General features: G+C 45.3%; 1 protein-coding gene across 1 annotated transcript in view; it reads left to right on the top strand.

Moving 5' to 3' along the window:
- The window catches only part of sspo (SCO-spondin), a 62,431-nt gene that overhangs the window by 19,305 nt on the left and 30,269 nt on the right, over positions 1-12,857 (top strand). The window contains 31 exon segments of the mRNA XM_062559368.1: positions 271-392; positions 488-652; positions 726-959; positions 1,074-1,196; positions 1,787-1,884; positions 2,338-2,569; positions 2,664-2,816; positions 3,136-3,273; positions 3,369-3,551; positions 3,644-3,794; positions 4,676-4,835; positions 5,155-5,203; positions 6,027-6,154; positions 6,755-6,866; positions 6,954-7,081; positions 7,153-7,601; positions 7,770-7,836; positions 8,074-8,095; positions 8,263-8,383; positions 8,535-8,748; positions 8,886-9,027; positions 9,156-9,332; positions 10,201-10,344; positions 10,448-10,555; positions 10,728-10,859; positions 10,968-11,132; positions 11,225-11,416; positions 11,516-11,638; positions 11,999-12,128; positions 12,276-12,401; positions 12,587-12,678. Coding sequence (XP_062415352.1) covers positions 271-392; positions 488-652; positions 726-959; positions 1,074-1,196; positions 1,787-1,884; positions 2,338-2,569; positions 2,664-2,816; positions 3,136-3,273; positions 3,369-3,551; positions 3,644-3,794; positions 4,676-4,835; positions 5,155-5,203; positions 6,027-6,154; positions 6,755-6,866; positions 6,954-7,081; positions 7,153-7,601; positions 7,770-7,836; positions 8,074-8,095; positions 8,263-8,383; positions 8,535-8,748; positions 8,886-9,027; positions 9,156-9,332; positions 10,201-10,344; positions 10,448-10,555; positions 10,728-10,859; positions 10,968-11,132; positions 11,225-11,416; positions 11,516-11,638; positions 11,999-12,128; positions 12,276-12,401; positions 12,587-12,678 — 4,580 coding nt within the window.

The following is a 12,857-nucleotide window of genomic DNA, read 5'->3' as shown; positions in this document are numbered from 1 at the left end:
CCGGTGGTTAAGTAGACTGGCCTTGATAAATATGCAATATGTCCACCTGACATCAGACTTGCATTAGTAGTTTATTGTATTTATTTTACAAGGTGAAGTCCACTAAATAAATATGTCCTACAAGCATATGAAATTACGTTGTTGTCTTTTGCATTTGCAGTATTCATACAGATTGTGCTTTGTTTTTGTTTGTTTTTTCTGAGCAGCACAGTCCACCCGACTGATGAAATGCACCACCCAATGTCACCATACCTTTTTTTCTGCTCATAGGTGTGTCTGTGCAGCTGGAGAGTTTCAGTGCCCTGGGGATCAGTGTGTCCCTGCAGACAGAGTGTGTGACGGACACAGAGACTGCCGCTCTGGAACAGACGAAGCCGTCTGTCCTAGTAGAGGTACTAGTGCAGCGTTTATTTGACAGTCGTACGTGCAATCCATTTTTTTAATGCGTGGGTTAAATGAGGGAGGGAATCCTTTTTGTCTGTTGCAGTGACCTGCGCTCCTGACCAATTTGCCTGTAGCGATGGAACATGTGTCGCCACTACTAAAGTATGTGATGGAAGGTCGGACTGTGGGGCCGGAGAGGACGAGAACAGAACCCACTGCTACACGACCCCTTTGCCCTCCCCCGGTTCCCAGACTACCCCCACTTTAGGTACTGATTTAATCATACAGGAGGATCTTGTTTGTCATAAATCTGTTTCTCTTACACACTCTTGTTTCTCCAGGCTGTAGGTCCTATGAGTTCCGTTGTGCCACTGGCGGCCAGTGTGTGCCTCAGGCCTGGCGCTGTGATGGGGAAACCGACTGTATGGATGGTAGCGACGAGCAGGGGTGCACGGCCCCCTGTGGCCCTGGCCGGGTGCCCTGTCTCAGCAGGGACCAGTGTGTAGACTATCAGCAGCTCTGTGACGGGATCCTACACTGCAGGGATGCCTCGGACGAAAGTGTCGACAACTGTGGTGAGTCACTGCAAATACATAGGGGATTATTATGGGATTTGATTATTAAAAATAAAAAACCTCTGAAGCATTCAAACCACAGAAAACACCTTTGACAATAAGTCTGTCCGCTAGGTTCTATTCGGATACCACCGTGCCTCGGCAGCTTCCTGTGCGACAACCACACCTGTGTGAACATGTCGCAAGTGTGCAACGGCGTTCAGGACTGTCTACAGGGCGAAGATGAGTTTGTGTGTGGTGAGTTGTCATGGGCTAAGAAGAAGCAATAGATGAGATTAGACGGACTTGGACCGACACAAGGACGGGCGAACCCTGACTTAAAAGCAGGAAGGGCGCTGTTCAAAATCAGCCCTCTTTGCTTCCGCCTTCCGGTGTAACTGAGATGCCTTCCGTACGCTAGTGAGATGCTCTCACACACACTAGTGAGATGCCTTCCGTACGCTAGTGAGATGCTCTCACACACACTAGTGAGATGCTCTCACGCACACTAGTGAGATGCTCTCACGCACACTAGTGAGATGCTCTCACGCACACTAGTGAGATGCTCTCACGCACACTAGTGAGATGCTCTCACGCACACTAGTGAGATGCTCTCACGCACACTAGTGAGATGCTCTCACGCACACTAGTGAGATGCTCTCACGCACACTAGTGAGATGCTCTCACGCACACTAGTGAGATGCTCTCACGCACACTAGTGAGATGGCATGAGTGTCTCAGTAGTATGTGTGTGAGAGTGTCTGAGTAGTTAAGTTCTAAACGGCCCATCTTAGTATTCTGTAATCTTTTGGTTTGTTTAATGATTTTTGAAATCTTGCTCTGTCCAGATAAATCTGTCCCACCAGTATCCCCTGGAAGTAGGAACACCACTATCACCTGCTCTGAATTTACCTGTATGGACGGATCCTGTGTCCCCTTTAATATGGTACGCCTCAGACAGATACATTTACCACCAGCAATACAGGAATAATTTCTTTAATTGGGGGAGGGTATTTGTAATAGCAAAACAAATGATAGAATTATCTTTTGCACCAAGGATGATGAAGATAATAATAATCTAATAAATCTTCCACTTGCACTTTTGCCATTTTTGATAGCAGACAGGATTTTATTTCATGCCATAAAGAATTAATTTGACAGTTTTGAGCAGTTTTAAAAGTTTGTAGAATTGTTTCATATTGATATTATTAAATCAAAATTATACAAAGAGTGAATGTTGATATTGTCTGATTAGCAATCACCTTTGTTATCCACCATGAGCATGGATCTTATAAAATGTTAAGGAATTCTATATAATTCATATAAATACATTTATTTATTATTATTTCATGTTTAAAATTCATAAAAGCAGTCCATCACTTCCATTCCTGTGACCTAGGTGTGTAATGGTGTGATAGACTGCCCGGACTCCTCACTATCACCATTTGGAGGCCCCACTGATGAGCAGGGCTGTAGAACCTGGAGCTCCTGGGGTCTGTGGACCCCCTGCAGCACCTCCTGTGGTACCGGCTCCAGGAGCCGGCAGAGAACCTGTCCTACAGGACATCCATTGAGTCACTGTAAGGGACAGGACTCCCAGAGGGAGCAGTGCTTCAACACCACCTGTCCTGGTAAGAAGGGGGACATGAAATAAAATAGGTTTGAGGAGAGTTTCAAATAATCAAATGTTCAATATTTGTTACTAAAACATGATGCTGTCTCTAGTGGATGGTCAATGGCTGCCGTGGGTGAGCTGGGCCAACTGCTCCAGCGGTTGCGGTGGCGTGCAGGTCCGACACAGAGGCTGCACCCCCCCACACTACGGGGGCCGGGACTGTTTCCAGCTCCCCGGATCATTCAACATGTCCACAGAGATTAGTAAGGTTCACCAGAAATTACTCGAAAATTGGTCCTAAGGGCAAAATTCTCATTGTTAAAATACCTGTGGAGAAAATATTTGTTCACCCCAAAAGCAAAAACATGTGAAACCTGCATTGTATTTTTCCAATCAAATCAGTCTGCATTTTAATGCATCATTAAATTAATCTTCTATTAGAGGTTGTTGTAGTCTTACATTTGGCTTCATTGGAGGGTTTCAAAATGAAAGAAAAGAAATCAAGGTTCATTGCACTAAAACGTCATATGAAAATTGGAATGCTCAGAAAGTTAGAACATTTCTTAAAATATACCTCTCCAGAGCCCTGTCCTGACGATGGATGTGTCAACACCAGCTGTCCCACTGGGCTGGTGAGACACAACTGTGCTCCCTGCCCAGTGTCCTGTGCCCACATCAGCAGTGGGGCAGGCTGTGATCCAAATGCCCCCTGCTACTCAGGTCAGTCAACAGGAAAGGGAATTATAATAAATAGTTGATTCTTTCCCTTTTAAAATAAATTCTTTTCCTCAAAATAAAGTTGTCTCTGACTTTAGGTTGCTGGTGTCCGGAGGGCCAGGTGATGAGTCACACGAAACAGTGTGTGTCACCAGAGGAGTGTGTTTGCGAGATGGCAGGTGGGCGCTACTGGCCGGGCCAGCAGATCAAGGTGGACTGTGAGATTTGTGTGTGTGAGAGTGGAAGGACACAGAGATGCCGGCCCAACCCAGACTGCTCCGGTGAGTCCGTCAAAACACTTTAGATCTGCTGTGAACTTGCCTTGCCTGTGAGATCTGAGTCATCCTATACAGTCAGTTTTGTGCCACCGCAGTTCACTGTGGCTGGTCCTCTTGGACTGAGTGGGGAGAGTGTTTGGGGCCTTGCGGTGTTCAGAGTGTCCAGTGGTCCTTCCGGAGCCCAAACAACCCAATCCAACACGGAGACGGGAGAAGGTGCAGGGGAATATACAGGAAAGCCCGGCGGTATGTAGCCTTGTCCTCATGGGACTCATTCTATTACTCGACCTGTACACTGCCACACCACTACTCCTGCATTTACAGGTAAGGTAAAGTAAGGATTGCCATTGTAAAAAAACATACAACAAAATAAAGTTGGTGATTCATCAGAACAGCAGTAACAGTCACAAAAGAATGTATAAAAGCATTAAGACAAGACATTAAATACTAATTACGGGTTCATACTCGGCATACGCTTGCATTAATATTTCCAGCTCAATAGGGGTGAAGCATTGCGGTAGATTTTTTGGGGTCGTTGCCATGGTAAATCGTAGTGTAATGGCTGCGTTCATGCTGCCTTTATACTGTGGAGGTGCACGCGCTTAACCTTGAGTCAACTCCAAGTCGATTGAACCAACTCTAAACAACCAAAAACTCAGTTTCCCATCTCAGGGTAAATCAACTCAGAGTTTAGTGTTAAACCTCCTACTTGAAACTCCTACTTGACCCCTGGTCTACTGGTGGGGAAGCTTACATTTCTGTGGAACTTGCCTGGAGCTTGATTGGGGTGAATTAGTGAAGGAGCACAGTCCAAACCATGAAAACTTCATTCGCAATCATCTAACATAACCAACATTCTCTGCTGTGCAAGATTGAATCTGATTTGACTTTGGTATTTGTTGTCCACAGGGGTTGAACCCATTTGTTTTCTGTACATGTAACAACTCAAAATCCAATGAGCAGTCAAAATCAGAATACGTCATGCTCTCCACATCAGAATTAAAGTGTTGCCAGTGTCACAGCTGCACTTATAGCAACTACAAGTGCATAAATTACCTCTATATTTTTACTCCACCCTGTATTTTCCTTTTATTGTCGTACTATTATCTAACACTATCTGTGTGCAGGTGCCAGACCAACCCCTGTGATGAGTGTGAGTTCCAAGGTCGGTCACATGCTGTGGGAGACAGATGGAAGTCCGACAACTGCCAACTTTGTCACTGTCTAGCCAACCTAACAGTGCAGTGTTCCCTCTACTGTCCCTTCTCTGTCAGTGGATGTCCACAGGTAAGTTACACGGTGTGTGTGTGTGTGTGTGTCATGACCACATACGATAAATGTGCCCTTACTGTATTTGCTGCTTTGGTATGTACCATTGTGTCATGGAAGTATGACGCAGTAAAGTGGTACACATTTAATCGAGCATGTAACTGTGTGCATAAACAGGTTTGTGTTTCTATCTTATCTTGCATAAACACTCATGTCATAATCTACAGCTCTGCTTTCTCTGCAGCCTTTTCTCTGCCTCCACATAGTTGCGTCCCTTATCAGCTCTGCCACACACGTGTGACAGAGGCAAACGTTGAATGTCACTTTATTTGTGCAGGGCCAAAGTCTGGTGTCTGTAGAAGGAGACAGGTGTTGCTACTGCCAAGGTAAGAATCGGAGCTGTTGTTCTGCTTATCTGCACTTCCTGTTTAATGATGAATACTATCGCTTGTCTACTAACTAACCTTTGAGTTTAACTAACTACACATTTGTTCCCCCCGTGGGGTATTATCCATATACATTTCCTCCTTTCTATTTCTTAATGTATTGAGGAGTCACAAGTTCCCCTAATTCAGGCCAGTGAGAGGACCACTCGGAACAAGAGAACGGGAGACAACAGACCCACCAGTTTAAAAAACGTCACCTTGAGTGTCAAAATGTCACACTTCAGACATTTTTGTGGGTTTTCTTGTGGTTTTATTTTTCGTATTCAGGTAAAGATGCTTACTGTCACGTTTCACAGCTGAATGAGGACTCAAACGCAGAGATTTCACACCAGAAACTTGATTTAACTTGAACAAAAGTTTTTTTTTTTTACTGGTGAACAAAGGAAAACTCAAAACAACTCCAACAGGAAGCGAGCAAAATCCACAAAAAGGGGCAGTTAACAAAATACATAAGCTTCCCTCTATCAATGTGAAACTTTTGATGATAACTCTCCACACATTGGGGTATCACTTAGATGGTTTTAGCCTAGTATCTTCATGTTTTATAGGGCTGGATACCCATATAGTGATTTGTTTTCAGGCGATTCTCAAAATGTGAATGTGTTTTAGTGTGTTAAATTAATTCGTTTATCTGGTAACGAATTATCCAGATAAACAAAGTAGTTCCGAAGTAATTGCACTTTTTATCCAAAAAAAGTCAAAAGTATTCACGATTTGATCTAGTTCCACTCACTGTAATTTTCTTGGAATCTGGGACGTTTAGGTGACTGTTGGTATCCTCTGGGTGTCCAGACTCTCCCAGACTCCAGTTTCAGTGCCTCATCACAGCAGCCTGGTCACCCCCCTGAGGTAGGCCGGCTGCATTGGAGGGACCCCCATAGAGACCTCCAGGTACGTAAAGACGCTTGTCAATTCAAGACCTGACTTGGTACCATTGATCCAGGTGAAGCGTTCTTTAGAAGATGCTGAATCTCAACTAGCACTAAAAATAATCCAAAAAGTGAGTGGTGGGTCAATTCATATTATTACTATCATGGCAGCATGGCTTCAATTGAAAGGTTTTTACCTGGAAAAGGTTGGTTATTCAAACCAGAATGAGCGGTAAAATGATTGACATCTTGGTACTTGGCTCATGGAATGTCGATGTCCTTTGGTTGGTCAGTCGGTACCTACGCGACTCTAGTCTACATAGAATTCAATTGTTATTGGTTGGATAACTATTGAAGTGTGTTACAGACAATTAGGAAACCCTGGAAATGAATATGAGTCTTTATTGTAATCATGTGACCTTACCCTCTGTGTCTTTTGAATCAGACCAAACAATGGATCATTGTCATTAGCCCCAAACTGAACGCATATGCTGTTACAGTATCAGAGACTTGTACGTTACCAGCCACCTTCTTGATGACATTAATGTTTTCCCGTCTTTAAAATCCTTCATGCTGCAGCAAAGCAAATGTGACGTATAATCTGCAAACCGTTTATCTGCAGGGTTGGAGTCCAGAACCCCACGAGTATAAGGACCTACCAGAGCGGAGGCCCGAGGGACACACAAGCAGCCCATACCTACAGACAGACCTGCTGAAAGCATACAACATCACAGGTGAACATTGCAGGCGCCTTGGAGCTAGCGCGGACCTGAGATTATGTGGCAGTAGCATAAGTAGAATGCATTCTGTCCCCCCTGTAGGTGTGCTTACACAGGGTGGTGGTGCATTCAGCACATTTGTGTCCAGCTTCTACCTCCAGTTCAGCAGGGATGGCAGACAGTGGGACACCTACAAAGAGCTTGTTACTGACGCCCGGCCCGAAGCCAAGGTTAGACATCACACCCAATAACTTGACTGAATCTTTTTCTAGCTTGTAACTGAGAACCATTTTATCTCCAGGTTTTTTATGGTAACCATGACGACGGAGGGGTGGCAGAGATCCGACTGGACAGGACGGTGGAGGCTCAATTTGTCCGCCTGCTGCCACACGACTTCCAGAATGGCATCTACCTTCGACTTGAGATCATGGGCTGCGGAGATGGTCCGGAAATAGTTCAATGCTACTCAATTCAATAATTATGCATTTTAGTTTCCTTAAACGTGATTTCTATGTCGAATATAGCAAAGTTGAAGCACTCGTTTACTAAATCGGACCATTCCCCACGTGCAGGTACACAGCCATCAACTACAACCATTAGTCCACGCCGCTGCTCAGATGGTCAGTTCTCCTGCCCCCCACCAGGGGGCTGCATCAATGCGGGGCTGCGCTGTGACGGAATCCCACACTGTCCAAAAGGGGAGGATGAAATGGGCTGCCATTCCCATGACATCACCACCGAGTCAAACAGGTACAGCGTATTGCTATTTTTTCTGCTGTAGTAAAAGCAGTTGATGTCATTGTGATAATTGTGAAAATTGATGTATTCTGCTATTTACTATATTTGTTTTTGGTGTTGTCAAGTATTCAGGAGGGATTTTGAGTATTTTCTCCTCTTCATTGTTGTGGTTATTTACAGACTATACACACCCACCCCTGCACCCCTCAGGACACCACCCAAGACCGCTGTCACAGCCACTTCAACGGTGAGACAACAATTCTTCACCACTATGTCTCAATTTGATCCTTTCAGTCGCGGCTGTTGAATTTCTTTTTTGGTAGACTTTTTCGGAAATGCAATTTGTATTATATTCGGCCCACAGGCCTTGAGTTTGACACCTGTGCTCTAGTAATAGAACTGTTCGCAAAGAGAACTAGAATACCCAGATGTCAGATGCACATATGATCACTTTACTGTATAACATTCTCTTTTGTATTCACAGGTTGGTACCCCAGGATATCGTGGTGAGTGTTAAGTGCTGTTTAAATTTTTTATGTTTTGAGAACCGCAGCCTCTTCAAACTACCAAATCTTTCACTGGACCAAATGCTTCAATGTTTCTTTGTTTGAAGTGTTCAGTTGGCCAGACCTGTTTTGGTTGGAAGGTGATAAAGTCTGATTGCATTCTGCAGCCATCTGCTCATCACCCCTGGGACTGGAGGATGGGAGAATTCGATATGGTCAGCTGACGTCGTCCTCGCACCGCGAGAACAACCCTGCTGATGCTGGACGATTGAACATCGTCCCTAACGTGTGAGTGGTTGGATCTTTGATTGGAAGTCGTCAGTAAAGCGTACGCCTGCCTCACCATTCCATGCGTTTTTCGAATGTGCCTAAAAGCCTTTTACGATGTAAGATAAATTAAAGGAAGAAATAATATAAAACCACATTATCGTCTCTGCAGTCAGGTTATGGAGCCTGGATGGAGCCCCTTACCTGCAGACCCTCAGCCCTTTTTTCAGGTGGACTTCCTGGAGCCCACGTGGGTGTCAGGGGTGGTGACCCAGGGCGGTGAGCGCATGTGGGGTTACCTCACCAAATACCGCCTGGCCTTCGCCCTACACAGCAGCCTCTTCACAGACTATATCGACAATAGAAACCCAGGCAGCCCTGCTAAGGTAAATCTACTAAATTTGGATATTTACTATCCTCTTTAGCATCAAACGCTCTCTTTATTTACATAGATCGTTTTATGAATGTGTCCATACATGAAAGAGAAAAAATAGTTCATGTGGGTTTGGCCTCTGGGCTGCAGGTATTTACGGTGCGAATGGCAGGCAGGAGCCCAGTGACCCGCTGGCTCGGTCGGCTGGTCAGAGCTCGCTACCTCCGCATCATCCCTGTGGAGTTCAGACACACCTTCTACCTGCGTGTGGAGGTCCTCGGCTGCAGAGCAGGCAAGGACCTCAACCAAACACACAACAGAATCATAATTGTCTACTAGCTCATCTTCCCTTTACAGAACCAGTGAGCCTACTTTATAATTGGTGTTATTAATGAAGGAACCTTTCTTATACCCTGGTAGATGAGCTAGTGACCCCCAGCAGCCTGACCACGTCCCCCTCTGCTGGTGGGGAAGTGACGGAGCAGCGCTGTGGCCTGGGTCTGTTTGCATGCCAGCACAGTGGAGAGTGTGTCCCGGAGAGCAGGCTTTGTGACGGTCGGGCGGACTGCAAGGATTACTCTGACGAGATCCACTGTGGTAAGGGGCTGAGCCGTGTTCACTTACATACAAACAGTAGGGCTGTCAAAATTGCTTTAAAAAAAACACATGTATTCAAACATTCAAATATCTGGTTGCTATGGAAGCCAATTTCCGCCACAAAAAAAGAAGGGTTAGAAAGGCGAGACTATGAGATGAATAAAACCTTGAAATTATGACTTAAGATATGCGCATGGGCAGGCTCCTTTGTTGTTTAGTAAATTGACTTTCCAAACCCTCTTGGCAACTTTTTGTCAAAAGCGACCAGCGACGAATCCAGCGATCTAGTTTTATCTGAGACCTTGGTGGTGTCTGACGTGAAAGCACGTATTGTTTTGCAGTTACTGTCCTTAGTGAATCTCTTGGAAACCTCGTGGTTTGCAGCAGTTCAGCTGCAGTCGGAGAACAGAGGTCTCGTACGTCCCGTCCAGACTGAAAGTCGCGCTCGCATGTGCAAAGCCGGCGCTGATTCTGCAGCGGCGTTCCTCCTGGAGGAATTCCATCGGTTGCGCATTAGGCACGTCAATAACAGGACAAATTAATACAATGAGACATAACTTTATTTATTTTACCTTCACAAAAATAAGTAAATGAACTAATGGCCAAGATTGCAGACCTTGGCCTCTGTCTGGCACAACACACTCTTCCCTCTTCCCTTCCCCTCACAAAGCAAAAAACAGTCACGTCGCTATAATTCAAACATCTGTTTTGAACAACTATTCATATATATATTCGAATATAGAATATTCGTTTACAACCATAAAATACAGTATATATTTTTATCTTCCAACGAGGTCCTACTGCAACACACAAACATATTTGTGTACATCTGTTTTTATTTATGTGTGTTTCTCCTCATCCTCTCCAGGCTCTCCTGGGCTGCAAAACCAGACCAGTACCACAGGTACCCCCGGGCTGCAGACCACTAGGTCCCAAGGCGGCCTTCCTGGCATGGCTACCTCCGGGGTCACAGGTCATAAAGCCCCCCAGAAGACAACGACCTCAAGTACAGGTAACCGTTGCTGATCATATCTACTTTCAGAATGTTCCCCCCTTTTATAGGGTGTGTTGGTGTGCAAGTCCTTTTTTTTATTTTAAACCATCCATCTACCCAGGGGTTACTACAGGTCAACCAGGACTTCATCCCACCCCAACGCGCCATTCTGGAAAACCTGGGTTGCAAACCACTCCAGGCGAGACGACCTTGCTGGTTTTCTCACAACACTTATACAAATTTTATTGGAATTATTGGAGATACATTGTGTCACGATGGACTTCAAACACATGAGAAATAGGATGTGAAAGGAAAAGAGAATTCTTTAAAATAAAGGAAGGATTAATTCCTGGAATGAAATTGAACACTGTCCTGTTATTGTATCCCCATTTTGTTATCAGGCACCACCCCCCATGTACCCAGCCCCTGCTCCCCCAAGCAGTTCTCTTGTGATAGTGGCGAGTGCGTTCACCTGGACCGCAGATGTGACCTGCAGAGGGACTGTGTGGACGGATCGGACGAGAGAGATTGTGGTAAAAATACAACCCAATTCCATTTAACAGTGTCAGAAAGAGGAAAATGAAGGAAAATGGGAAATGATGAAACAAAATGCTTTTCCTCTTCTCTCTCTTCTTCTGTAGTGGACTGCATCATGTCCCCGTGGACACCATGGAGCGCATGCAGTGTCTCTTGTGGTTTGGGCTCCTTGTTCCGGCAGAGGGACATTCTGAGGGAGGCTGTGCCCGGAGGGAGCTGCGGAGGAGCTCAGTTTGACAGCCGACCCTGTTTCCCTCGAGCATGTCCAGGTGTGTTCTCTGGGCTTGATGTTCAATTGGACATCGTTGTCATGCCTGGCCTCGGGTCCGATATATTAATTCTCTCCCGTCCCTTCTTGTAGTCGAGGGTCACTGGTCCCAGTGGACCGAGTGGTCTCTGTGTGACAGTCAGTGTGGAGGTGGTGTCAGAATGAGGAACAGAACCTGCTCTGCTCCTCCCCCTAAGAACGGTGGGCGGGACTGTGAGGGCATGACCCTGCAGAGCCAGAGCTGCAATAGCCAGCCCTGCACCAAAGACGCCGAGACCCAGACAGGTGGCCCGCACTCTGTCCAACAGTCGATTCGGTAGTTGCCGTTTAGTTAGTTTGTCTTTTCTAATTAAAGTTACGTCTGCACACCGATTGGTTTTTCAGGCTGCGTCAACGGCATGGTGCTGGTGACTGAGGGGGACTGCAAAGCCGGCCGGGTTGAGCCGTGTCCTCCTACCTGCTCACATCTCAGCATGACCAGCAACTGCACTACAGCATGTATACTGGGTAGGACACACAGGAAGTGACGACGTGTTTGCTCCATAGTGTCATGTAGACATAAGAGTAACTTTGGGTGCTAGATATGTTGCATTTGAAGTAGGAAGGCCCCACACAAAACATGAAAAGTTCTCTGACCTTGTAAAACAAGGTTCGTGCCCATTCAGTGTCAATAATTCCAGACATCATACTGCTTCTTTTATTATAAGATACATTTTGAATCGTTAAATTAACTAAATATAAGCACTAAATGATTTACTGTTTTCCAGATGGATTCAATATAATGTCGTTTTATCTGATTATCAGACACCTCTATTGAAGCATTGTGGATTTTCCGGCTGAAATGAAGATGCATCGTGTCTTCTCCAGGGTGCCGCTGTGCCGATGGTATGTACCTTCAGGAGGGCCGATGTGTGAATGGCAGCCAATGCGTCTGTCTCTGGGACGGTCGAACGCTGCAGCCGGGACAGACCGTCAGCAGGGACCAGTGTGCCACATGGTAAAAGACACACTCGCAATTATTCATTTTCTATTTTTCAAATTTTAAAGCAAGCCTAGTTTTCGAAATGCTAAAGAAGAATATTCTTTATTTCTAATTTTTAAAAGCTTGTTATATACATGTTACATTGAATGTATTTGTCATCAGCGTGTGCATGGACGGGCAAGTAACCTGTGACACCTCCCTTTGTGTGACCACCTGTCATTGGTCAGCCTGGTCGTCATGGTCACCTTGTGATGTGACCTGTGGTCTAGGACTTCAGCAACGCTACAGGTGAGCCTGTTAGGGTCAAAAGAGTGAGCATCATCCTCTATCAAAGCCAAAACCTGATTTGTATTTACGCTTACTTACTTTGCTGTCTTTTACACACTACATATTTGGTGAACAAATGATATGTAATATGATCCTATAATCTCCAAGTGTTGATTTGCCACTGCTGCATCGTTTGTCCTCCTCAGGTCTCCATTGGACCCAGCTGGAGCCGGAACAATCCAGCCCTGTGCAGGAAACTCCTCGGAGGCCCGCCGCTGCTCCGGCTCCTGTCGCACTGGTAAACCAACCATATTCAAATGTAGTATGAGATGTACGAACCAATAAAATACCGTTGATTTTCTTTTGCTGAAATGAATGTAATCATCTCATAACCTTGCTTATCCTTCGGTTTTTTTCTGTTGCGCATACGGTGAAAGTTATATTGTATATTGTTGTGTGAAGAACTACTTCTTGAGC

Source organism: Pungitius pungitius, chromosome 19 (genome assembly GCF_949316345.1).
Source record: "Pungitius pungitius chromosome 19, fPunPun2.1, whole genome shotgun sequence".
In the NCBI taxonomy this organism is placed as follows: Eukaryota; Metazoa; Chordata; class Actinopteri; order Perciformes; family Gasterosteidae; genus Pungitius; species Pungitius pungitius.
Note: the sequence above shows the minus strand (reverse complement) of the source record. Positions and strands in the feature narration are given on the sequence as shown.